At 43.9% G+C, this 27,771-nt stretch overlaps 1 protein-coding gene across 2 annotated transcripts; it reads right to left on the reverse strand.

Moving 5' to 3' along the window:
• Nucleotides 1-216: 216 nt before the first annotated feature.
• On the reverse strand, nt 217-20,937 carry LOC142491372 (interleukin-10 receptor subunit beta-like). Of its 2 annotated transcripts, XM_075593858.1 has the most exons (7): nt 20,747-20,937; nt 15,973-16,102; nt 13,040-13,203; nt 11,851-12,011; nt 5,173-5,323; nt 3,429-3,586; nt 217-614 (listed from the first exon to the last, which is right to left on the reverse strand). In XM_075593858.1, the coding sequence occupies exons 1-7, from the start codon at nt 20,793-20,795 to the stop codon at nt 489-491; spliced, it is 939 nt and encodes a 312-aa protein (XP_075449973.1). In that variant the 5' UTR covers nt 20,796-20,937; the 3' UTR covers nt 217-488. The 2 variants fall into 2 exon arrangements, with proteins under 2 accessions (XP_075449973.1, XP_075449974.1); XM_075593859.1 differs by lacking the exons at nt 217-614; nt 3,429-3,586 and adding an exon at nt 3,616-4,024.
• Between the last annotated feature and the right edge of the window lie 6,834 nt (nt 20,938-27,771).

A 27,771-nucleotide genomic window follows, 5' to 3' on the forward strand; every position in this document is an offset into this window, starting at 1 on the left:
GGACTGTTGCAATGGCGTTCCCCCAGTTTGGCAGCTGGGAGACTCTACTAGATAGAACCCAATACCCCTTTTAGTAGGATTTTATTTTGTCTCCTGCCTCCACCTTTTCTTTCATCTGCATTATTTTCTACCTGCTACCAACTCTCTTCCTTTTTTTTTTTTTTTTTTTTACAATGTAACAAACATTTTTGGGTAAACATACCATCCACACGTTACTTTTACATTCAAATAATTTATTCAATTAAATACAAAAAAAAATGTAAAAAGTCGGTTAAAAAAACATTTCAGTAACAATTGGCAAAACAAATGTATTACGCAATTTGTTCTTCCTTTGAAAGAAATCCAGATGTTGGAAGTAGGCCGGGCTGCCTTCCGAAGAACTGTTCTTGGCTCGGTTTTCGTACACAAACTGTACGCGTTATTGTCCTGTAAACATCTATCTCCCAATGAGGAATATACACAAGTCCAGCGCAAAGCTGAAGCTGCAGCTAAACCGTTCCCCCCGTATCTTCCTTCTCTTCTGAAACAAACGTCAACGGCTCACACGGTTCTCCTTCTTCTTCTTTAGACTGTGTTGGAAGGTGCGGTGTGCTGAAGAAAGGCTTGTTCAAATACTGCAGGGTCAGGAAAAACAGGTCAGACTTCCATACATACAAATGTAGAAACATAGGCACTGGTGGTTATTTATCACCCCTAACCAGCAGCAAAATGCCCCCGATTTCTTAGGGAATACATTCTCTCTGACACCAATGGCGTTTCTTGATTTGATAAACTGGTGCAGTGTTTAGGCATCAGTTTTGCCGCGGGCAGACTTGGAAAAATTACCCCTACGGAATAGGAAATGCCATGCGTAGAGAGTGAATGGTCTATTGGCTGAAGTGTCCTGGATGCAAAACCAGAGAGAGGAAAACACACTATGGCCCTTATTCTGTAAGGCGATAGTGCAGAGGACGTGCCAGTGCATGAAAAGTCCCATTGACATGAATCTGACTTTTCATGCGATAGCACGTCATGTGCCCTATCACACCTTACAGAATAAGGGCCTATATCACACCTTACAGAATAATGGCCTATAGTTCTCAAAGAAAACACATTGAAACATAGTAATTACATTGCATGCAAGATGTGTTTTATACACAAGTGTAATTCTTGTGCAGTGATGTTGTTTTTGTTTTCTAAGCCAAGAGACTTTACTAGATAACATCCACAGAAAATTATATATATATATATATATATATATATATATATATATATATATATATATATATATATATATATATATATATATATATATATATATATATATATATACACACACACACACTATTGCCTTCAATGAAATATACACACACACACACACACACACACACACACACACACACACACACACACACACACACACACACACACATATATATATATATATATGCAAATACAACTGTATGCTCATTTGCATGTCTTAGGCAGGTCTGCAACCCCACCTTTCCCCATTATCACCCAGCATACAGCACTTCCACTGCAGCAAGGGATTCTGGGAAATGACATGCAAATGAGCACACAGTGTCACTTTTTGCCTCAAAAACCATTTTTAACATGGTTCCCTATAGGCTTAAGCTTGCTGCATGGTCACAGCTTTGAGCACAGCCAGGGTTAAGGTGCATACCCAGAAAACCACCCACAGACAGCTGTTTCGACCTTAATGGGTCTCATCAGTGTGGGGCTGATTTAACTGGGTATGCAAAGAGGCTATGGGATAGGCTATACCATAATACTGAGTTAAGTTATGCTGAGTAAACAAAAGTGACAAAAACCCTTCACAGGAAAGTAAATATGCAAATACAACTGTATGCTCATTTGCATGTCTTAGGCAGGTCTGCAACCCCACTATATATATATATATATATATATATATATATATATATATATATATATATATATATATATATATATATACATATATACAGTGGTTGACAAATCACCAAAAAATGTACTCGCCACACAAAAAAATCTACTTGCCACCTAGTACCAAACGTGTGCTGCTTGGGCCAATATTTACTCGCCCGGGGGTTAAATCCACTCGCCTGGGGCGAGCAAATGTATAGGTTTGTCGAACACACTGTGTGTGTGTGTGTGTGTGTGTGTGTGTATATATATATATATATACATACCGTATATATATATATATATATATATATATATATATATATATATATATATATATATATATTCCAAAAACAGCCGTCACTCCACTTGAAAGTAAACAAAGTTTGGTGCTTATCCCATAACACAATAATAGACCATACGATACCGGTTGAAGCATGATATCAAGGGACAGCACACAGGTAAGTTGATTACTAGTTGTTTGTATTGAAAAAGACACAAAAAACGACGTTTCGGTCCCCCAGTGGGACCTCTCTCAAGGTGGTGAAATGTCCCACTGGCGGACCGAAACGTCGTTTTTTTGTGTCTTTTTCAATACAAACAACTAGTGATCAACTTACCTGTGTGCTGTCCCTTGATGTCGTGCTTCAACCGGTATCGTATGGTGTATGTATGTATGTATATATATATATATATATATATATATATATATATATATATATATATATATATATATATATATATACACACATACCACACACACACACACACACACACACTACAAAGTAGTGGTCATTCATAACCCCTCGACTATCAAATTGTACCCAGCTCCCTTACTGTTGAGGGGGGAGTCATTCATTAAAATATGAAAGTGCAAAATCGGGGAACAAATGTACAGAAACTCCCACTAATATCATTGTATTAAGGTATTTTGTCCCATGTGAAGCGGCTTGCGATTTTCAGTGTCAATAGAAGTTAAATAATATACTCATAAGAATAGGGTGCAGGGGCCGCTGACTTGCTGCATTCCAAACCTTTTAGTGAAGAAATCCTCTTCACTTATTATGGAAGCCTACTTCAAGGACAGTGCCAGCCATGACGGCACCATACAATTCATCCCTTTGAGCAGGGGTGGAACTACGTGTGGTCCCTCCATCAGTTAAGGCCCCCGTCAAACAGGTAGGGCACGGGGAGGAGATGTTGAGAGAGGGAGGACTTTAGAAGTGCTGGAACTTCATTTTGTGGCGCAAGGGGGATGGGCCTCTAAAGATAGTGGGACCTGGTGCAGTCGAACAGGTTGCACATATGGTAGTACCGTCGCCGAGACAAAACTGAAGACACTGTCCATTAAAACTCAAATGAGACACCTCTAGTGTGGTGAAAGGCGCGCACACACACACACACACACACACACACACACACACACACACACACACACACACACACACACACACACACACACACACACACACACACACACACACACACACACACACACACACACACACACACGAGATGTGAAATATAACATAGCACAAAAGACAAACCTCCTTCAGATGTTGTGGCAAGGAATATGCAGGGAAAAAGATGTATCTGGTTGTCTTATAGATGGTCAACGCAAGATAAAAGATTCCAATGGCTATACCAAAGACAACCAACATGGACAGCATGAATGTCACGGCAATCACCCATGGAAGAGTTTTACCTGCAAAACATACAATCCGTTTTTATTTGCTTAATCCTCACATTCATTTCCTTGTCAGTATTCACACTTGAAGGAGCTGTTCCCTGCCCTCGACTCCCCCCTTTCCCCGATGGAAAGTAAGCGGTCCAGGAAGTTGAAGCCGATTAATGTCAGCTCCGGGGATCCCATGGTTCCTGAGATACATACCAGGAAAGGTGCTACTCGTACTTCCTGCTTATTTAACCCCCCCTGCTCCTGCATTATGTAGCCAATAGAATGCTGCGACACAGCCATAGCAGCTTCTTATTGGCCCGCGTACAGTGGGAGATTGAAACGGTTTTCTTTCCTCTGGAGGGGATGTTATCGGCAGCAGCTCCCCTGGGATGTATCTGGGGAACCAAGGGGTCTTCAGAGGTAAAGTGAATGCTGTTCAGCTCCGGGGGACACCCTACTTCCCATCTATGTCAAAAATAATATGGGGGAGGGTTAAAAAAAGAAGCCCATTAAAAAAACTCCACACAACATGTATTTGACGTGCATAATAACATAACGACTGTTAAATGTAGTATAGATGGTGTAAAGCGCTTAAACGGTGTTCTGTTTTTTCCATTTGTATTTGAAAATAAAAATTCTGGGAACCTGTCTGTGTTTATTTTGCAAACATTTAAATCTGGAATTAAATTGGGTTAACATAAATGTAAAAATTAATCAAGAAAACGCTGAATTTATTACAGTACATACTGTATGATAAAGCTAGTGTTCTTCACTGATCTTACATTAAAGAAGCATTTGCTGCTCCGTCTGGAGCAGTTCATACCCGGAGACGCCGTGCTTCCTATACATAGAGGGGAAAAAGGAGGGGTGGAGAAACTGATCTTTTAAAGAGGCACTTAAAAAAAAAAATATATGTCTTTTTTTTTTTGTTTTTGTTTTAATATAGGTGCCCTTTGATTACCTTTATGGTAAAACTAATTACCTAAGCTACCGATCGATTTGTGCTCATGCTTCCCAGGGTTCACAAAAAAAATGGTAATTTATCAATGAAAACTGGTAAATACTGAAAATGCGGAACACTACTTATACCTACAGTAACTGGCCAAAAGTGATTCAGTGTTGCAAAGATAAAAGGCATATTCTAGGAGATTACAAGGGGCAGCCATTTTTAGGAGTCCCCGTATACACTATGTTTACACATAGTTAGCAACTGTACCGGTGTGCATGATGGTACATGTTCCTTAACTTCTGCTTCTCGTACTTATTTTTTAGAGTATTATGAGATTTGGAGCCCATGTTTTGCCATTATTACAGTATCTCCGACAGGAAAAATAACATGACCCGCGGCAATGACAAGCCCCTTGTTAATGATAGAGTCCCACTCTTGTTGCTGATTGGCTTCCGCAAATTTAACCAATTTGGTCACGGCAGGAGCTCGGGGGAGAATAGCTATGGAACCAGGGTTCTCATGGGGGCAAGGCTAAGAGGCTCAGGCCTCCAAAGACCCCATACTAGTAACAGACAATGGATTCAGCAAGTCATCAAAAGATTTGCCTTGGCCAGTGATACAGTTTATAGAAGCACAAATAGAAGCAGTCATTGTTATTTCTTACCATCGTCTGTGGTTCTCTCACAGATCGCTTGGCTGAGTTGTCCACTTTTATTATAATCAGGAATGAAGAGTTGGACTTGGATGCAGTACATGGTCCATTCCTCTAAGTTAGTTAAGATTTCTGTGTTCTGTAAACTGTCAACTGTTTTAACCTGCAAAAACAAACAAACAAACAAACTACTGTTTCCTACTGTACAACATACAAGTTATGGGAGGATTCATGTGGAGATGACAAAGTACAGTAGTTAGAAGGGGCATTTTATGTTTTGAGGGTGAAAACCTTGCCATATAAACAACAGTGCATATAGCTGACACAGTCTGTGATTGAAGATGTAAAAAACATTATTGTTGCATGTGTATGTGCAGGAGATCATAAGAAACGCTTGGTATCAGTTTACTGAACTGACTGAGCTTTGGCCCATCTCCTACTCACCATAAGGCCGAGTTCATGGTGAGCGCAACCGCGTTGGCCTCTATGAGGCAGGCCATAGAGCGCGCGAGGCTGGGAACCGCAGTGCTCGGAGGATAATTTGGTAGGCCTATATCCAGCAGTGGGTCGACGAAGGCCGAAGATGATGATCATGAGAATATAAAGCCTACAGTACGTCAGAAGCCCAACCCAGGTGAGCGAATAGAGAGCCCCTGACTATAAATCACCAGACACAGCATGTGTAAAGAACATGCAGAGCGTCCCTCTGTGCCAGGGAGATCCTGTGGGGATTTCCTTTTTACTGTATGATCCACGGTCTGTGCGGCTTAAAGGAGCAATTCAAGCCATTCCCCCCCCCCCCCCCCCCCCCGTTTTTTTCTTCTTCATTTTTTAAATACAGGATTTAAGTTGGGGGTCTCTGGAGCAGAACCCCATTAATATATATACCCTGCCTTTCAATCATTATCACCTAACATACAGTGCTCCCACTGCAGCAAGGGATTCTGGGAAATGACATGCAAATGACATCCTTTGCTGCAGTGGGAGCACTGTATGCGAGGTGATAATGGTGAAAGGCAGGGGTGCAGACCTGTCTAAGACATGTGAATGTGCTCACAAGTGATATTCTTTATTGGCTATATGACAACGGTGGAGGTTTTTTGTTGCCTTTTTCATTCACCATAATTTAAAATGTATATGGTATGTATGTGTGTATATATATATATATATAACAAAAAGCAGCAGCCAGCACTCCAAGCAACAAATGTAAAGTCAAGGTGCATGCTCCATAGAAATCAATATATAAACCCTGTCTTCCCATAAGAGAAGGCACAAAAGCAGCAACACTCAGATATAGCAAAAAGACATGTATTAGCAGTCACAAAACAGCACACTATAAACCCAACGTTTCGGTCCTGAGGAAGGTCCTGCCAGGACCGAAACTTTGGGTTTATAGTGTGCTGTTTTGTCACTGCTAATACATGTCTTTTTGCTATATCTGAGTGTTGCTGCTTTTGTGCCTTCTCTTATGGGAAGACAGGGTTTATATATATATATATATATATATATATATATATATATATATATATATATATATATATATATATATATATATATACATATATACATATACATACATACACACTGCAGCACTCGCTGTAGGGTATAAATAACCGTAAGTTTTCACTACTTATCTTTTTATTGTGTAAAAGGAGATTTACTGCTGGTGCGCTTCTCTGGTTTATTTCCATATATCGAGCATATATAAAGATTATACAGTACCAGTATATTAAGAAGTATAGATGGGCAAAACCTTGGAAACTTGGTGAGATTTGGGACTTTTGTGGCTGGTAAAAAAGTTGTGAAGATATTAAACTTCTTCAAAAACCGTGTGGTATTAAACTTCTACTAAAAGCCACGTGAATATCTTTCTTAGGGGTTTATTCTGTATGTGTCGAAGCTGAAGAGCTGGCTGTTTTTTCCCCGAAATTCCCCATTGAAGTTAATAGGGAATTGCGGGCAAAAATAGTTCGATCAGCCACTTCTGCGGATATAGAAAAAGCCCCATATAGAACATCTTCACTGCAACGAAAAAAGTTAGTGAATACTGGAGTATATCGTTGAGCATTGGTGAATTTCAGCAATATTCATATAAAAATAATTATAAAGCACATACAGGCAGTCCTTGTTTTACAACGCTTTGCTTTACAACGAATGGCTTATCCAACGCTATGCAATGCATACCTATATTCATTTTTACAATGCCAAAACGGCTTATCCAACGCTCTTACGACGCTTTGCAAAGTTGTTTATGTATATATAATATATATATATATATATTATATATTATATTATACTATATAATATATTATATTATTATATTTTATGTTATATTATATATATAATACAGTTTATACACTATATAATTTATGTGTGTTCTGCGTATCTTATTGCCTGCGTAAAATATTTGGTGTATTTTAGTGTTAAAAATGCCTTCAGGAACGGAACCTTTCATTTAAACAGTGTTCCTATGGGAAAACGTGTTTCGCTTTAAGACGTTTCGCTATCCAACGCCATTTTGAGTAACGCATTGTGTCGGATAACTGAGGACTGCCTGTATTGTTGTACTGAGCAAATAAGCAAATAGCCTTCACTTAAACATTTAGCAATTAATTTTAAAAAAATGGCAAGACTTTTGTAAAGCAAACTGGGACAGGTTTGCACATTTATACTTAGGGGAAGCAAATGATAATATCACTTGTGACACATCCACACGTCTCAGACAGGTCTCCAGCCCTGCTTTTCCCTATTATCTCTTCCACTGCAGCAAGGGATTCTGGGAAATGTCATGAGCACACAGTGTCACCTTTTGCTTCAAAATCCATTTTGACATGGAGCACAACAAGCTTTTTCCTGCCGCATTACACAGCTTTTCAGCACAGCCTAGGTTAAAGTGCATAGCCGGTAACCTACTCACAGACAGCTGTTTTGACCTTTTGGGTCTCATCAGTGGGGGTTGGTTATGCTGGCTACATATATACTGACTACTTAGGAGAACAAAGTCCCAGAGAAGGAGGGTCGGTTGGAGGTTTTTGAATTAGCTGGCAACCTGGCTGAGAAACACCTGTAATGTTCTAGACGGAGATCCAGTTCTAATTGAATAACCCAGTACATCAGGTAATTCAAAAGCACAGACTAGGGAAGCTGCTCCCTCACATCACCAGCTTTAGCCATATAATTAACCGGGAACATCTGCTGACGCCTTTCTACTGTGCAGAAGTACTCATTAATGTGTGCTAGAGAAAAGCAGACTTGATTTGGTAGATATAACAAGGATCAATGAGGGGGGGGGGGGGGTTATGTTAGATTACATATATAAGTGAACGAGGGGACCTGCAGAGAGATACACCAAGATTATTATGAAAAACAACTAAAACTCCCCCTCCCAATATGAAATGTAGCTATGCATTAGATATAAGAATGTATTTATGCCTCTCCCTCTACTTATTTCTGCATTTCATCATCCCACCATATTTTATATTTTTAGATCCGAAAACGCAATTAATAATATGTTATTATAATAATAATTATTATTATTATGAATATAATATCAACTATTTGTCATTCATTTCTTATGTTGTTACTCTCCAAAAGTGTATAGACAAGAAAATGTCCAAGCGCACCAAAAATGTGTAAAGTTAATATATATGTGTAAATAAATGGTCGAAAAGGACATAAAAAGTGATATGTAATATTAAATGTAATAAATATACTAAATAGCCCAAAAATACGGGCAGTACATAGACCACAGTGCAATATTATGCGTGTGTAAGTGAAGATATATGCACCAACCAAACAAATAATATTATGTAAACTTCCCTGTGGGGGGAAGGAAGGCTCAGACGCTACAATCTCTGTTGCGCGATATCCATAAGGGCTGTTCTATAGAGGGCGCGCTCGCTGCTTCGTGTGAACGCGCGGCACTTATAGTTGGCTGAGGTTAGTCAGCCTTTCTATAATAGGGCCGCGTGCGCACGGCAGTGAGTGTGGAGCTGGCCGACAGGGGGAAAGATGAGGAAAAGAAAGATTTCGCGCTGCTACCGCGCTGAAATGTATGTACAGTGGTGTGAAAAAGAAAGTACGCCCTCTTTGAATTCTATGGTTTTATATATCAGGACATAATAACAATCATCTGTTCCTTAGCAGGTCTTAAAATTAGGTAAATACAACCTCAGATGTACAACAACACAGGACATATTACACCGTGTCATGATTTATTTAACAAAGATAAAGCCAAAATGGAGAAGCTGTGTGTGAAAAACTAAGTACACCCTTACTGCTTCCATAGGAATTAAGATGCTAAGTAGCAGACAGCTGCTGCTAATCAAATGCCCTTGAATAATTGATCATCAGCAAGTGTGACCACCTCTATAAAAGCCGAAGTTTTAGCAGTTTGCTGGTCTGGAGCATTCAGGTGTGTGTTAACACAATGCCAAGGAGGAAAGACATCAGCAATGATCTTAGAGAAGCAATTGTTGCTGCCCATCAATCTGGGAAGGGTTATAAGGCCATTTCCAAACAATTTAAAGTCCATCATTCTACAGTGAGAAAGATTATTCAAAAGTGGAAAACATTCAAGACAGTTGCCAATCTTCCCAGGAGTGGACGTCCCAGCAAATTCACCCCAAGGTCAGACCGTGCAATGCTCAGAGAAATTGCAAAAAAAACAAGAGTTACATCTCAGACTCTACAGGCCTCAGTTAGCATGTCAAATGTTAAAGTTCATGACAGTACAATTAGAAAAAGACTGAACAAGTATGGTTTGTTTGGAAGGGTTGTCAGGAGAAAGCCTCTTCTCTCTAAAAAGAACATGGCAGCACGGCTTAGGTTTGCAAAGTTGCATCTGAACAAACCACAAGACTTCTGGAACAATGTCCTTTGGATAGACGAGACCAAAGTGGAGATGTTTGGCCATAATGTACAGCACCACGTTTGGCAAAAACCAAACACAGCATATCAGCACAAACACCCCATACCAACTGTCAAGCACGGTGGTGGAGGGGTGATGATTTGGGCTTGTTTTGCAGCCACAGGACCTGGGAACCTTGCAGTCATTGAGTCGACCATGAACTCCTCTGTATACCAAAGTATTCTGGAGTCAAATGTGAGGCCATCTGTCCGACAGCTAAAGCTTGGCCAAAATTGGGTCATGCAACAGGACAATGATCCCAAGCACACCAGCAAATCTACAACAGAATGGCTATAAAAAGATAAGAATCAAGGTGTTGCAATGGCCCAGTCAAAGTCCAGACCTCAACCCAATTGAAATGCTGTGGCTGGACCTTAAGAGAGCTGTGCATAAACAAATGCCCACAAACCTCAATGAACTGAAGCAACGTTGTAAAGAAGAGTGGGCCACAATTCCTCCACGCAGGAGAAGAAATCCGGCGCCACAGCCAGTGACTGAATCGGAGGCACTTCCGGTTTGGATAACAAATCTATATTGAACGCACAATGGGACACAGGCTATACCACAGTCTCCCCCTCAACGCGTTTCACGCTCAAAGTAGCGCTTCGTCTTCCTCCACAACGATGTGAGAGACTGATAAAGTCATACAGAAAACGATTACTTCAAGTTATTGCTGCTAAAGGCAAGCTATTGAATCATAAGGTATAATTAGGTTCGCACAGGCACGCGCGTGCGCAAGGCCGCACACAGAATATTACGATCCTAACACTGCAGCTTTGTCTTCCCCCCTGCCGCACACTTTGTTTCCTACATACACTCATAATCACACACACTCATTGATGTGTACACTCATGACTAAATACAGTAGATAGATATGTAGTTGGGTAGTTTGGGCTATAGGTCTGCCCTCCTCCTGGCAGTAAAGCCTAGTAAGGGTAGGTTCGCCAGGAGCAATCATGGGTTTTCCCCACACATGCAGCTCAATGAGTCAGAGAAGGTGGGCAATCAGGCCTGCTGTCCAATCATTAGTGAGTTGCACTTCCTGATTTAGCGAGTTGGTCTCTACCTTTGAGAGAGACAGGTTCACCCGTAATAAGCTGTCAGGGCTCTGGCAGGCTTGAGGCCCTCCATCCGGGGAGAGGTGGGGAACCATACCTCCTATCCCACAAGGGGATAGGCGAAGAGCAAGAACTGCTCTCGGTGCCCTTGGCTGGGAGTGGAACCAGGGACACCCTGAGGGTGGATACCCTAAGAACTGCTCCTGAATATTGGAAGACCCAAATAAAGATCCTATGTTTTTACCTATACCTTCCTGGCCTAAGTCTGAAGTCTATTAGGAGGAGGGGGAAGAGATTCTTCTGCAGGGACTTCACCCCATACACCTGGGGGCTGCACAAGATTGAGGCGCTGCACCTGTGAGTACAATTCGGGCGAAACCCCAGAAGCCTGTCCTGTTCTTCCCCTGTAACATCATGCGGGAGACCCAGGTCCCTCTGTTACCAGCAGGTAAGCAGCACACTAAGCCATGTAACCGGAGTAGCATTTCCCTTAGGAGGCCCTCTGTGAGATTGTGTGGAGGAAACAGGGTTACAGGTATACACATGAGACTTGGTCAGTCTGCATTGTGACATTCCCCTGGGAATACTCCTGGGGAGCCAGCGGGCCAGCCCAATCCTGCAGCTTCATATTCACTTCCCAACACAAGAGGCGAGAGACAAAATACTCCAAACACAGATAGTGTGTAAACCAAGAGCTCCGTTACTGTACAGCACGCTACTTACCGCTGAAGGAGTCCTTTCTTTCCAGTATAACACTCTGTAGCGCCCCCCGCCGTATATTTGGTTCAACGGTGTATTGTCAGACTCTTTGTTAGGGCCAGAGAAGCTGATGTCCAGGATTCCTGCCCTCGAGGTCACTTTTACTTCTGGAGGACCGATAATAGCTGCAAGCAGAACCAGCACAAGGAGCTCTTTCAACAACATTTTTGTACAGTAAATAAAAATATCCCTTGTGAGCACACTCACATGTCTCAGACAGGTCTGCAACCCTGCCTTTCCCCTTTATCTCTTAGCATACAGTGCTGCCACTGTAGCCAGGGATTCTGGGTAATGACATGCAAATGAGCACCCAGTGTCACCTTTTGCTTCATGTCCATGTGAGACATAGGAATGAGCTATTTGTATTTGCTTAACACTGTATGGTGGAGGGTTTTTGTCACTTTTTTTTACCCACCATAACGTTGCCATGGCAACGCGACGCCGCGTAGCGTGACGCAGTGGTCGGTTGCCATGGCAACGAGACATCACTTGACCCCGCGCAGCCATGTTAACTGCATTTGAAAGGGGAATTGCAGGAAAATAACGGAGAAGGCTGGAGACGCTGCCGCACTACACCGCACCCAAGAGCCAGGGAGGGTAACCCAGGGAGGGTTACACACACGCACGCACACGCACGCACACACACACACACACACACGCACGCACGCACACGCATACACACACACACGCACACACACACACACACACACACACACACGCTTAATACTTTTCTCTATCCCTGTGATCTCTATGTATATATATATTTTAAGATACGGTGGGTGAGAAAGGCGACAAAAAACCTCCACCGTTGGCATATAGCCAATAAAGAATATCACTTGTGAGCACATTCACATGTCTTAGCCAGGTCTGCACCCCATGTCTTTCAACCATTATCACCAAGCATACAGTGCTCCCACTGCAGCAAGGGATTCTGGGAATATATATATAAATACACTGACACCTTGACATTATAATGTGTCAGGGCCATTTGCATCATGTGTGCTGAGCTACAAACACCATTGGGTGTCCAGGGACCACAGCCTGAGAGGCCCTGATCTAAAGAAATACAGAGGCTCTTGCCTTGTTTAAATCCGCTGCAGTCCCCTCTGGGGTTTAGTGACCTGAGAAAACAGCCATAGTGCAAAGGACTTACTTTGTACGTACGGATCAAACGGAATCTCTACCCAATCAGATTCACCGCTGTGTAACTGCGCTCTCACCCGCAGCAATAATCCGTAGTTACCCTCAATGGAGAAATCGCAGTGTGTCAGCACAGTGTCGTTACACATATCATTGTAAGGCAACCTCTTGGTATTCCTGCAGGGGGACAGACATTCGGCATTAGATTTATGCATGTGAATATATCGGCCTTTTTTAATTGTATTTCTTTAACACCGTCAGAGCCGCAGGGGCTTGCAATACTTCTCCAGACACACCTTTGCTAAAGGGGTAATTTCTCTAGGCTGGTGCAGAAAGTTCAGCACCTCAACATTCAGCTTCTTTTTAAACCACGTCAGCTCTAGAGGAATGTGCAGTGTTGTGCATGATCCTACACTACTGAAGAGGTTAAAATATAATCTGGTTACTGTCCCCCTGACAAACGTAGATGGATAAAGCCGAGATTATAGTGAGCGCACGGCGCGGACAACAGACCTCTTCTCTATGAGGCGCCCATAGTGCGAGCGACCGCGCCAGAGATGCAGAGCGACCGCGACGGCAGATTTTTGAAAAGACATATGATTGTCTTTTCGCACGGCGACTGCGTCACGTGAGCGGTTCAGCCAATGAGGGCGAACCAGCATTGTGACGCATCCGCCACGCCTCCCCATCACCTCAGTGCAGGGATCGCTTGGGCAATAGGCGCGCGTGATGCCATGTGCTCTGTCGTGTGTGCGCGCCTACTATAATCTCAGCCTAAAGAAGACACAGAGACAGATGGATACAGTACATGCGTTGGTTGATACAAGCTTATACAATGGTTCTCAACCTTCTTTGAACACCGGCAGCCCTGGAGGATTTTTTAATTCTCAGGGGCGCCCCATCCTGTTCATCAGGCCACACACAACCCTTCTCGCTCACACGCACCACACTCACCCTCCTTACACGCACCACCTTCTTACACACTCACCCTTATTCTCAACACAATCAACATTCACCTCTCCCCCATTTGCCATACTCGCCCTTTTTCTTACACCGACTCCCCTTCTTGCATAATAATAACAGTTTTGCAGCACTGTAACTCAGAGCTTATTTAGGTGCCAGATGCAAAGGGAAGTAAAGTGACTTGCCCAAAGTCATAGGAGCTGATTCCGGGAATTGAACCAAGCTCCCCTGCCTCTACTCGGCCTCCTCTCTTAGCTCGGCACAGAGAGGAAAGGCGGATTGCAGCTACCCCGCTGTGAACGTGAAGCGTGTGTGTTTTCAGAGTGAGTGCCTTTACTGACTGAGCCACTTCAGTATGGCACACTCATTGCCTTCCTCTATCCTCTATCCCACACTTCACATTCACGATGGGGTAGCTGCAATCCGCCTGTCCTCTCGTAGCCTCCCAGTCCCCAGACAGCTCGAGCACATTGATCCTGCCCGTCCAGCGGGTTCTCACTGCATCATAGCCTCTGAAATGGGCCACTAAGACCAGTGCCTCCCCCGAATAGGAATGGGAACTATCGGGGGATGAAATATTGAACTATATGGTTTGCCACGAGTTTCTGTCAAGTGTGATGTGTGTGTTTAATCGTGGAGCGCTATTGACGGCTGTCAAATAAAGTACCTGGCGCCTATCTTTTTCTGATCTGTTTATTCACGCCCAGCCTGCACCTACCCAGCACCCTGCAAAGGCCTGGGAGACCGGGCACTGCCAATGTGTGTAGTTCATCTGCTGTGACCTCCTTTAGGCTTTGGTCCCGCTGCGGCCGCGGTCCACCAGCTGCTTGCCTCCGGTCTGGAGGTCCCCGTTGGCTCCTTCTGGCGTGGCTGACTGCGTGCTGTGACGCGTCAGCCAGCCGGAGCTACAAGGAGCTTGTGGTTTCGGCGAGTGTCGCGTCACGTGACACGCAAGGCAGCCAATCCGATTCCCCCCCCCTGCTCCGATCCCCCCCGTTCTGATTCCCCCCTCTGCTCGATCCCCCTTCCGATTCCCCCCCTGCTCCGATCCCCCTCGCACCCTTAGAACAACATACACACACACTCAGACCTCCCTCCCGTAGCTGTAGACAGCTTCACAGCTTCCCTCCTCTCCCTTGCCCCCTCCTCCGCCCCCTCATTGGCTCCCTGCCGCACCACGTGACGCGTCACCGCTTGGGATTACGATCCTCGTGTGTCCCCTGCTGGCTGACGCGTTACAGTGCGCAGCGAGCCTTGCAGCGAGGGGGGACTGGGGCAGGCTGGGGAGGAACACGGGTATGGTGAGAGACACGCACGTGGCCGCGTGCGCCGCCGGATGCAGCGGGACCCAGGCCTTAGAGCCGAGTAAGGCCTCGGCCATGGTTCTGGTGGGCGGAGGCGCGCTGAGGCTCAGGGAAAAGCGGGTGCTTTTCCTGGCCTTAGACAGCGCGCCATCCGGGGGCGTGTCGGGGGCATGTCGGCGGGCAGGCCAGTGACGTCACGGAGCTGCTCCGCTCTCATTGGGCGAACCGCTCACGTGACCGGCCCTGCGCTCCGGCAAGCGGGAAATTTTTTAATTTTCCTAAGACCTACTCTTCCGGAAGCGTAGGCGAGCCCCTACTAAAGCCGCTCTCATTGAGGGGCTCAGTGCCGAGCGGAAGCGCGCCTCAGTGCGCCTCCGCCCGCAAGCACTAAACATGGACGCGGCCTAAGAAGTCTTCCAGGTAGACAGATAAACAGAGACAAAGATAGATGGATAGATTTATAGCTAGTTAAACAGAGATATAGGTAAATAGATAAGAACACCAATGTTTCACACCTCTGGGCCTGTGCAGCACAGCTGTGCTTACAAGGACCCCCCGTTATTCTAACGCCCCCACAGAACAGAGACAGCAGAGTGCAGGGGCAGGTTCCGTTAATGGCTTCTTTCACAACTACTGTCCAAAACATCAATTGGTAACGGGGATAATAGGTAAAACCTACAACTTATACTGCGCCGTGTACGTGTACGTCCCGTTTCCACCGCGGGCCGCCGGCGGGCTCCACAGTAACATATTCTTGAAGTTGACCGAGTCCATCGTGACATTTCTTGGCTTGGGGACTTGTCCAAACACTGCAATGAGCACAAAACAACGGTATAAGGTTTTTTTTTTTAATACTGTATAACAGAGCATGAAGCAACAATACACGTAACAGGGAACCATTTATATTATTAACCCTTTTCCTTCCAGAAAGCAATGTGCTGCACGTCTCTCTGGCAGCATAGGGGTTAAACCAGGGGTGCTCAACTCCAGTCCTCAAGCCCCACCAACAGGTCAGGTTTTTAGGTTATCCCAGCTTCAGCACAGGCGGCTCAATCAGATTCAGCAACCTGTGCTGAAGCAGGGACTGATTGCGCCACCTGTGCTGAAGCAGGGATATCCTTAAAACCTGACCTGTTGGGGTGGGGGTATTGAAGACTGGAGTTGAACGCCCTTGGGGTTAAGCAAACTCACCCAGCCAGCGGTTTCAATAGAAAAGTAGCGGTACTGTGTCTGATTGGAGAAAAAAAAATAAGCAAAACTCTGTGTGTGAAAAAAAGATGAATCCAGCATTTATAAAATGAGACTTTGTGGAATAAATCCCTTTACATTCCTCCGTTTGCTATATTGTTAAATAGAAACCTGGATTACGCCTGTTATTTATTTTTTAATGAAAAGTATTGGCACCCCCAATTACCACCAGCCGTCAACAGCTGTATGTAGCCAGTGATTACCCACTTGCGGAGGAGCAAATAACAGTCTGTGAGACTGGTAACGTAATTACGTAATGGAATGATATAGGACATCATTTTATCATTTAGGTGGAGACACTGGCAAGAGAGGCTGCAATAATCCCTATAATATGATGCCTCTATAAACTTGCACTATAAGAACACAACGGTCTCAGAATACACTGACAAACTTGTACTAACAACTAAACCGGTGACTCCTATCCTTAATACATGTTGCAACCCCTGTTTGTTCCACAAACCCCTAATTAATCTTATCTCCTGCTCATCAGACTATTACTAAAAAAAAACACGAAGTGACCGATCCCAGGCAGTGTAGTGTCCTGAGCTCGTGGGTGGACCGCACGCGTAATACGACCACAACCTGCACCTGTGTGCAGATTGCTTAGGTGGTGTAGCTGTCACTCACTGCGGGAGCTTCCAAAGTCACATCCCACAATGCCTTGCCGCTGTGACTTTGCAAATCCCTGCTGTAATTGACCGCTATATCACCCATGCTAAGGCCGCGCTTATAGTGACGGCGACACGACGGGTGACGTCACCCGTCGCCACAGGTGAAAGTTATATTTCACTGGGCGGCGGTGCCGCGGGTTTCCTGACATTTGATTGGTTCAAAGGCTGTCACATGAGGCAACAGCCCTTGAAACATTTTGACGGCTACCAGTTTTCGCGACGGCGACGTTGCTCCGTCGCGCTTACTATAAGCGCACGCGGCGGCGGCAATGCATTTTGTTTTCGGGCGACGTCGCGTCGCCGGCACTATAAGCGCGGCCTAAGATGCAGTCCCTACGCGGGCTCAGGAACCCACTATACTGCCCGAGATCCGATATTACACATTTTTGGGGGGAACTCCTTAGAGACACCTTACGAACTCCTATTTGCTCCAGAACCCCCTGTCGGCAATCACTGATCTAAACTTCGGTATGAAGTCTGTGAGTGTTTAACAAACACGGGATCAGCTCACACTTAGGTTGCTTATAACATTTAACGGGATACTATAACACGTTAAATAAATCCTAGTAATCCGAGTAATGCGTCAGTCAGGTCCCTCTTTGAAGTTCTTAGTATTCTTCTCTTGCGTAGCTCCAAATGTCGTACTCAAAGGTCACTCCACACCTTCCATTCCACAGATGATACAATGTACAGTACAAACAAGAAATAAACTAAAGTATGTAACGGGTGGGTAAACCTGTTTCCGGAGAGCTGGGTGAGCGTTGAACACGAAGTGATATGGGATCAAAATCATGAGCATGTTAGAAGTTTCTGCAACTCCTTGAATTTATGAGAAACTGTAATTGTTTCTGTTCTTCCTGACAGAGCAAACGATGAATAAGAGGAACGCTCTGTGCTTCAAAGGAGTTTCCACAGAATCACTGTTTTTTTGCTGCACATGCCCATATTTTTCTTAGGTAAATGGTGAGGACTATACAGGACAAGTATCTTTGGAGATAGGGGGCAAGACAGGGAGGCAATATCAGGGCAGGCCCCTGGAGACCCTGTAGTATATGACAGTGGGGAACACACAGGAGAAGAGTAAGGGGTAAATTCTACACAGTCCGAAACGGCCATTAGGCTTGTTCTCGGACCAAAAAATCCCATAGACTTCAATGGGGTTTTACGGCCCAAAATGGCCCAAACGGCCGCTTCAGCCTACATAGAATGCAGCCCTAAGGGACTTACCAATGCTTGTTTTGGGATTGTTAAATTAATGAGATAAGAATGCTTCAGTAATTGGAAAGTTACAGAGATGGGAGCAGTGTTATAGGGAATGTCTTAGAAATGTGACAAAGGCAACTGCAGTGAGAACACTCTGCTAACATACAGCTCAACCTGGTTATAACGCGATCCGCTACAACGCGAATTTGCTTATAGCGCGATGCAAGCGTGGCTCCCAATTTTCTTATTTATGAATACTTTACAACACGATTATTGGTATCTTAAGTACTTTGTTGTACAATGCATACAATTGCAAATTATTTCTAACGCGATCCGCTTATAGTGCGATGTGATTCTTTGGACCCCAAGCACGACGTTATAAGGAGGTTGAGCTGTATCAACATTTGTGTTAACAGATTTGAAATATTTCCGTTTACTGTTTATCACACCTACAGTAACTTCCTGTCAAGGATTATTAACATTAATAATGACTAACATGGTATGGTGTAGCAATGATTTGAATAAAAGTCTACTCCCTATGAGAAATTACGACATACAGTGCATTGGGAAAGTTAGGCATTTTCATGGTTTCTTCACTGCTCTCTGCAAAGTACTTTTACACAGCGTATTTTTTAATTATTGTAGGAAAAAAGGTCCTGGAAGCCCGAGCAAAGAACACATTAATTCATACCTTTGTCCCAATAATAATAAAAATTCAGCCTTTAATAAAGAAATGTGGACACGTGGTGGGAAAAGTAAGTATCCATTCACAGTTACTTTCCAGTTCCATTTCTTAGAAAAATCACAATTCCAAAATTGAGTTGAGTTTTCTCCCTTAAAATGGAGCCGGAACCCAAACAAAGGAACCAGAAGACAGATACTCAGAGTTCCTTCACAAAACTGACCCGAATCAATAAAATAATGTCATAAAAGCAGTTACTTTTCTGTGACAAAAATTAATCAAGCTGAGTATATGAGTGAGGTTTTAATACAACAATGTGGTGATGCTGGAATGATCCTACAGGAAAGACACATTATAATCAGTGTATATGAATAGTAACATTATATCGTCAAAGCATTGACAGATCATGAGTTACCCAACATTTCATTGTAGGCAGATTTAATTAATTCAATTATTATTGTTTCAAAAATTAATATTCCAATACATATCCAGCTACATTTGATTTGAATAAGACGGAACTCTAAATGGAGCATGTATAAAACGTGTAGCTAGTTATTTGTGTCTTTTGTAAAATGTCTACCAAGTAGTTTCATAAAACTTCATAGAGTTCTATTTAATGCTAAATGTAAAATACAATGTATCATGGTATGGACTCGCGATGCTAAGCAAAGCCTCCACAGATCAATACATAACCTGAAATCAATGGGAAATGTAAATACGGGACCTTATTAAACAAGCAATCCATCAATTTTTCTGAATGTTTGTTTATGGTACCTGAACTGGTGAGCCACCACGGAGCTGAACCGTGGTTCCCAATCTTCATGGCCTCCCTGGTTTTTTGTGTGCCGGTTTTCTGACACAATAGAAAGCCATCACTTCATCTCACAATGGTTTTCTATTGGCCGCCAGAGATCGGTCGACACCAGTTGCCATTTTGTCTCCCCCCCACCCCGAGCCAGTATTCTAAACCAGTGTTAAACCCCCAATATTTTGTTAACCGGATTGGTTCAGGGAGGTCACTGTTGATCCAGTTCAGATAATATAAAAGCACAAATTCCCAATCGCCTCTTAGAAAATCGACGTATACAACACGACATTCCCTGAACGTAACAAGGGCCCCCCGGCGTGCTCGCCCTCACGACGTCCAGGGAATATTATCATGGCAGCGTAAGGGTTAAATAAAAAAAATTAAAAAGCAGCTAGGGCTGGTGCTTTAGGCAGGTAGCTGGCATAAAACAAAAGTATAGAATGACAAAGCACAAAGGTCTCTTCATTCCACACGATCAACAAACTGCTATGAACTATTATGATTCTGCTACAATAGCCTAGAACAGGGGTAGCCAACTCCGGTCCCCTAGAGCTACCAACAGCTCAGGTTTTCAGGCTATCCCTGCTTCAGCACAGGCGGCTCAATCAGTGGCTCAGTTGAGCCGCCTGCGCCGAAGCAGGGATATCCTGAAAACCTGACCTGTTAGTAGCTCATATATATATATTTAAAACCATAGCATGGCAATATATATTTAAAACCATAGCATGGCAATATATATTTAAAACCATAGCATGGTGTCCAGTATCTGTTAGTAGCTCTAAAGGACTGGAGTTGGCTACCCCTGTTCTAGAATGCAGCGTTGAGAACAGAAGCAACTCACCGGGGAAGGGGAGACAGAGCAGAAGAAACCGTGCCAGCCACGGACACATGATCAGATGCCGGCAGGTGTAGGTGCTCTCTGCGGCTGCAATGCTTTCTCTCTGATCACTGCATATCTGAGTAAGTACTGTACAGTAATCACGAGCACACTTCCTCCTTTATCAGAGAAAGGGGAAGACAACCTGTAAGTGTTCCAGGAAAACACAAGAAAAGGCACGAGGCGGGGTGGGTGTGGGGGGGGGGGGGAGGGAGGAGACTGAGGGTGAAAAGCGAGCACAACTATTCAACCCCTCCACCGGCCAGAGGGGCCAGCAACACATTGCGAAGCCGAAACTTCCAGCAATGGAGGGGTTAAAAGAGGCGTGGCGTGCGTGTGTGTTGTAGCACATGTAGTTATATAAAGATCTGCCCGCAGTATGCACCCCAATGCAACCGGTGGCTGACAACGTGACGTGATATACTGTACAATGGTAAGACGGCGCTGACTGCTCTTAAAGTGGAAATTCCTAAGAAGGCACCACAGTCACGGGGGTGGTGATCTACCCCTCATTATAAAGGACAATACGGTTTTGGATAAACAAAAAAAAATGGTTATCATCAAAAAAAATCAACTATATTCACACAACAGCTAAAGATACACCTGCCATGAAAGAGACACCGCAGTTAACTGCAACACTGAACAACTACATATCATTAAAAATGTTCTAACTGTTTTAATTGGGAGACTTCCGATGACGTCAACGGGCGTGGATCGCGAACGAGGGAGATTTTAGGACCCTCCGAGATAAAGTGATAAAAAGGCACGTTTCCGAATTGAGAAAACGGACCTAAAAATGTTCCCGAAACGGCTGTATAAATCGTCGATTTCTATAAAGCTTAAAAAAAAAAAAACCTACGGCACAAGAGTTTACTACGTTCGTTGGGGGGGGGGGGGGAATTCGACAAATGGCCGGAAATAAAGAAAAGGGCGCCCCCACGCGGACCCGGTAGTGCGCGCGGTAACAGACCAGGACCTGGAGAAAGAAAGAGAGGTTACAAGGTCCTATCTTGCCAATCTGTTCACACTCAGTCCCTGCAGACATCTTTACAGGCCAATCTGGACCAGGCAGTTATAGAGATTAAAGAAGAGATCTCAGCCCTCTCCCAAAGAACCACGGATTTGGAGACCAAAATGGACGAAGCCCTGCAATTGCAGGCAAGTGTTGACGACGAAATAATACAGCTAAAGCATGAAGTCCAACTCAAGAATTGTAGATATGCTGAACTGTTACTGTTGACCTGAGACATTCAAACACTAAAACCAACTAGAGCGCAAATTGTTTTTCAACTATGTCTGGGTATATTCAACTGAACTGTTTGAATCAAATTTATCTGTGATATCTATGCTAACGTCCGAGGTTAAAAATGTATATAATTAATGAAACCAGCTAGATAACAAACTGTTAAAAAAATCACGTTGACATATTTCAAATTGAACTGTTGTAATCGAATCTTGTATAGATCACCAATTAACGTGACTCATCTCTATCCTTCTCCCCTCACCCTCTCCCCATCCTGTCCCCCACCCTCTACCCCCTCCCCCCTTTTTATTCTCCCTCCCTTTTTCTCCCCTCCCCCACTTTTTAGTCCCCCCCTACTATGAATAACCAATCAATATGTCAGTTTAAGCTTAAGTCGACTAGGCCGACTAACTAATAAGCCAAATAATTAAGGACCTAGCTGAATACACCCAGACGAAACGTGATCTTGTGATAAGGGAAAGGAGGACCTCTATCCCTGTTCTCTCGTGGATCAATGCCCCAGAAACCGGGGAAGTCTCCCATGGGCGGAATGCCCGACAATTCAGTCAACTCTCAGACTGATTTATATGTTCTAGGGTGCCTAACACACCCAACTATTCTCTCCCTCTTTCTGTCATCCCTATGCACCCCCTTCCACTCCACGAATCTAACTAAACTACGGAAAATATTTAACTTTCCCCCCCAATCATCCTATACACAAGGTACTAACAAGCCAAAGAGAAAAACGTATCACTCCAATTCTTCCAGGACAAATCAGAGCCAACCCACAAAAACAACAACCCCCCCAATGGCTAGTCCTACTCCAATAAAGGTCATTTTGCTTAATGTGAAAGGCCTCCATTCAAATAAATGTAGCCAGGTCCCCTCTGGGTCCCCCTTACCTCCGATGTGGCTGCGGGTAAGGGGGGAGACTACAGCGGGCTGCGGGAGCGTTGCGGCAGACGGGCTGACACAGGGGAAAAGGGGACTACACAGAAAAAGGAAATGAGCCCTCCAGGAATTTAAAAAGGCAAAGGGAGACATGCTATATCTTCAGGAAACCCATTTTGATTCCCAAGACCCCCAAATACATTCAAGAAACTATTCCTGACCACTTTCTATTCATCTTTTAGTAGCAAAAAGAGAAGAGTGGCTATTCTAATTAAACAGGGAGTCCCATTCAAAGCAGAGAAAGTGGCTTTTGATTGATTTGATTGAATCGATTGGAGGTTCTTGGATGGTTATGCAGTTTTTTGGTTTTATGGGCCCCTTCCTGGAAGGAGTCAGAGCCCGGTATCAGTTACCTAGAGCACTAGTTAAATTGTCAGGGACCAAACTAGAAGCCATAGATATTAAAAATGGAACGAGACAGGGCAGTCCCCTATCCCCTCTACTTTTCGCTCACTCAATCGAGCCCCTAGCATCTAAGATCAGATTAAATTCAGATATACAGGGGATAGACATAGGTCAAAGAAACGACAAAATCTAATTGTTTGCGGACGATGTTATCCTAACGCTGGCCAACCCTCTGCTTTCACTCCCAAACATATAGAAGATATTATTAAAATTCGGCGAACTTTCAGGCAATAAGACCAGTAACAAGTCAGAGATCCATATCTCCCTCCCAGAAGAGGTTAGACTCCTACAATTGAAAAAATATATATAGATGGAAAGCTTCTCACATCAAATACCTAGGGATCAAAATCACTAAAAAGTACGAAAATCTATATCAATGCAACTACCACCCCCCCCCCCCAATCGACAAAATAAAAAAAGATCTCCTTGAGTGGAACAAACATCAAATATCTTGGATAGGAAGAATAACCTCAATAAAGATGAATGTTCTAACCAGGTTACTGTATCTTTTCCAAACACTTCCGACCCATGTACCAAAGGCAGAATTAAGAGATATACAGAATAGGACATTCAAATTTATTTGGCATAACAAAAGGGCTAGAGTAGCTAGGTCGGTGTCCTCTAAAGACAGAGGAGGAATGGGTGTCCCGGATCTGGCACGCTACTACCAGGCTGCCCAGCTAAGACAGGTAGTGGTATGGAATGTCTGTCCGAACCAAGTCTGCTGGGTAGATGTGAAGGCCCAATAATCAAAAGACTCTCTCCTACCACTTTCACTTTGGTCCGAAGAGAAGAAAGGGGCTTATTAAGACACAACTAATGCTAGGCCCAATGAAACTAACCCTACATATGTGGAGCAAAGCCAAAAGAAAATATAAATTTTCGGCGCGGGTATCCCAACCTACCCCAATATTTGACAATACGGCTATTCCTCCAGGATTTGATACAAATTGTTTTAACATATTTAAAAACAATAACCTAACAAAGATAGGAGATTTTCTCCATAAAGGAAAATTCCTGACATACCAGGAACTCTCTGCTAAATTCACCACCCCAGCTATGTCCCCATTCAAGTACCCCCAAATTAGACACTTCCTTTACAAACTATCAAGTAAACTTGATTTTCCAGAGATGTCTGATTTCAAGCATTTGTGTAATAAAGGCATCTATCAGAAGGGTCTAATAACAAAGATATATGCAGGGATCGAGGCAGCAGGAAACACCCCAGACCATAAATATATGTCTAATGGGCTAGCAATCTGGGAGTTGAAATTGATAGGGAGGATTGGAGCGATATCTGGGAGAATGCGTCCTAAACATCTATATGCACTGTAACCAAAGGGAACATTTACAAAATGATATATCAGTGCTACCGCACACCAAAAAGGCTCAAACAGATATATCCCGAATCCTCCGATCAATGCTGGAGGGGGTGCGGATCTATCGAGGACATGGTTCACATTTGGTGGAATTGTCCAATTATACCAAATTTTTGGATAAATATCCAAAAATTATTGACACGATAACAGGGGTCGAGATCACCTTTAGATCACCTAATTTATCTACTGGCAAAACCAATAGAGGATATGAACCCCTCTACGAGACGTCTAATCTCTCATATTTTGATTGCCGCCAGGTGCTCGGTGGCTGCTGCTTGGAAAAGCCCTCTCCCCCCCCCCCCCGCCAGACTAGCAGTAGAAAGAAGGATCGATGAGAATGTTAATGGAAAGATTATCAGTTTTTCTCAAACAATCCACTGAGAGATTCTATAAAACGTGGGAACCCTGGATTAATGATTAATGATTGATGGTTAGTGTGTAGCGACCAAAGGATAAATATATGTCCGAGTTGGAACGGAGCGTCCTTCCCCTCTTCTCTCTTTCCCTTTCCTTGTCTTTCTTGCTTCATTATGTCCAGTGTTCGACAAACCTATACATTTGCTCGCCCCGGGCGAGTGGATTTAACCCCCGGGCGAGTAAATATTGGCCCAAGCAGCACACGTTTGGTACTAGGTGGTGAGTAGATTTTTTTGTGTGGCGAGTAGATTTGTTGGTGATTTGTCAACCACTGATTATGTCTATTTTCTTTTGTAGTGCTGGACACTATTTTGTTAAATATGATGTAGTACTGTATTGGACAACACTACTTTAAATTGTTATTTGATGGGATTGTTTGTTGATTTGATTATTATTAATATTTTTATTATTATTATTATCAGTAGTATTGTTTACATTATTCTTATTGTTATTATTTTTAATGTTTTGTTTATAATAATAGATGCTTAAAAAAAATGGATTCACAATTTTTACTTACAAGTTTCCTAATGCACTTTCTCTTTAAAGAAAAAAACTATTTATTTTAAAAAGCCCCCCCACCCCCCGTCTTCCTATTTCACAGCAAACTTTTTTTTTAAAAGTAAGGTCCAAAAGCTTCGATGTGTAATAACTGTAGATCTTTTTGGGATCACGTACATAAACAATACTTTTTTAAAGCTGCTTCGGTCTCTGTTTTTAGACATCTAATCCATTTATTTTCTTGTGGATTTGGGGATTTTAACTTTCTCCCCCCTTTTTGTTATTAGATGTATTTAGAAACATAGAATTTGACAGCAGATAAGATCCATTTTGCCCGCCTGGTCTGATTATTTTCCTGTCTGCTAGAAAACCTCAGACCACCAGTTGATACTTGACTTTTATATTTAGGATAGTCTTATCAAGCATTTTTCAAGTCACTTACTGAATTACCCTCTACCACCTCTGTTGGAAGGCTGTTCCATGAAACCACCGCGGTTTACATACAGTATTCCATCACAATTCCCCTGAAATGGCCACTCTACCCAACATAGAAACGTGCTGCGGGATGAGGTTTCCCCTCCAAGAGAAGGACATGATGTGGTAGGAAAGCCCCACCCCCCACGGCACTACAAGCTACACGCAGAGGATGAAAGGTACATCACCCACCCCACTTACCACCCTCTGCTCTCCCTGTGTCACTGCATGCTATACCCCATGTCACCCCTTCCCCTAAACCCCATGTCACCCCTTCCCCTAACCCTCTACATTCAATCCACTGCTTCCCCATCCCCCATGTGTCACCCTCTTCCCCTCCCCTCTCTCCCCATGTGTCATCCCCCAATGTGTCACTTTTTCCTATCCCCCCATGTGTCACCCTCTCCCCATCCCCATGTGTCACCCTCCCACGTGTCGCTCTTTCTTATCCCCCCCCATATGTCACCCTTCCCCCCCCCCTCTCCCCATGGGTCACCCTTTCTTATCCCCCCCAAGTGCCACCCTCTTTCAAAGGGTAAGTCTGGCGGTAGCCGGGAGAGGAGAAGGACACCCAGGGCCCATCACTCAGTGTACACTGATGCAGAGTATAACCTGACCACACTGTAAGAAATACAACTCTGTATTTCACGTTCTTTTTGGGGAAGCGTGACATAGAAACGCAAACACACGGGAATATGAAAAACTATTGTATTGATGTAAACAGATCAAACTGCTGTTACATTATATATGTGTATTAAGATGATACATTACATGTTACAATATACTGTAGTTATAAAATGATGTTACATACTACATGTTCCATTGAGATACATATGACCGTCTCTTCCCCTCCTGCGCATATCTTGTGTTCTTGATGTGTTCCTTCATTGCATCATTCAGCTTTTCCTCCGGGCTTCTTTCTCAGTCTGCAACTTCTGTTGGGAAGCTGCTGGCTCCTCCCTACCCAGCCTTACTTTGAGCTTTAATACAAGTTTTTGTTCTCTCCCTCTCATTCCCGTTCCGTTCCGGCGGTCGCCTCGGAAGCGACATCATCAGGGGCAGACATCACGGGATCCCAGTACAAGTCCAAGTCCCGCCCCGGAAGTTTGTCATCCGCAGGGTGTGGTTCCGGAAGGTCGGCTCGATCCTCCGCACGGAAGTAGGCGCCGGGAAGGGCCTCTTCACTTGATGCCTCTGTTGTCTGCAGGGAGTAATTGGGTGGTGCCTCACCGCTCGATTGACTCGAGTTGGAAATCAGATCGTCTGGAACCGCCGTAGGTACTTCTTCAGCTGCACTCAGCACCGCCGTGGCCATGGGACTTCTCCGCGGATCTGGGCGCACCAGCGCTCGTGTGTGGTGGTTTCTGGACTCCGCCTCTCTACTTTAACGTTAGGTGTCTCTTTTTCCTCAGCGTCTTGACGGTGGCCCACTGGTTGGCGCATCACCATGGATCTGAAGCCGTTGTCATCGTCCAATGAGGTTGGTAAGAGCTGCTCCATCTGGGACAGGTACCTTGGTATTTCACCTTCGCTGGTGGCAAATGGTCTGAAGCCGTCCGGCTCCGATGCCGCCAGGGAATTGCTTGGATCTTTCCTAGACCTGTCACCTAAGCCGGTGGACT

The sequence above is a fragment of the Ascaphus truei genome, chromosome 3 (genome assembly GCF_040206685.1).
Source record: "Ascaphus truei isolate aAscTru1 chromosome 3, aAscTru1.hap1, whole genome shotgun sequence".
NCBI classification, from domain to species: Eukaryota; Metazoa; Chordata; class Amphibia; order Anura; family Ascaphidae; genus Ascaphus; species Ascaphus truei.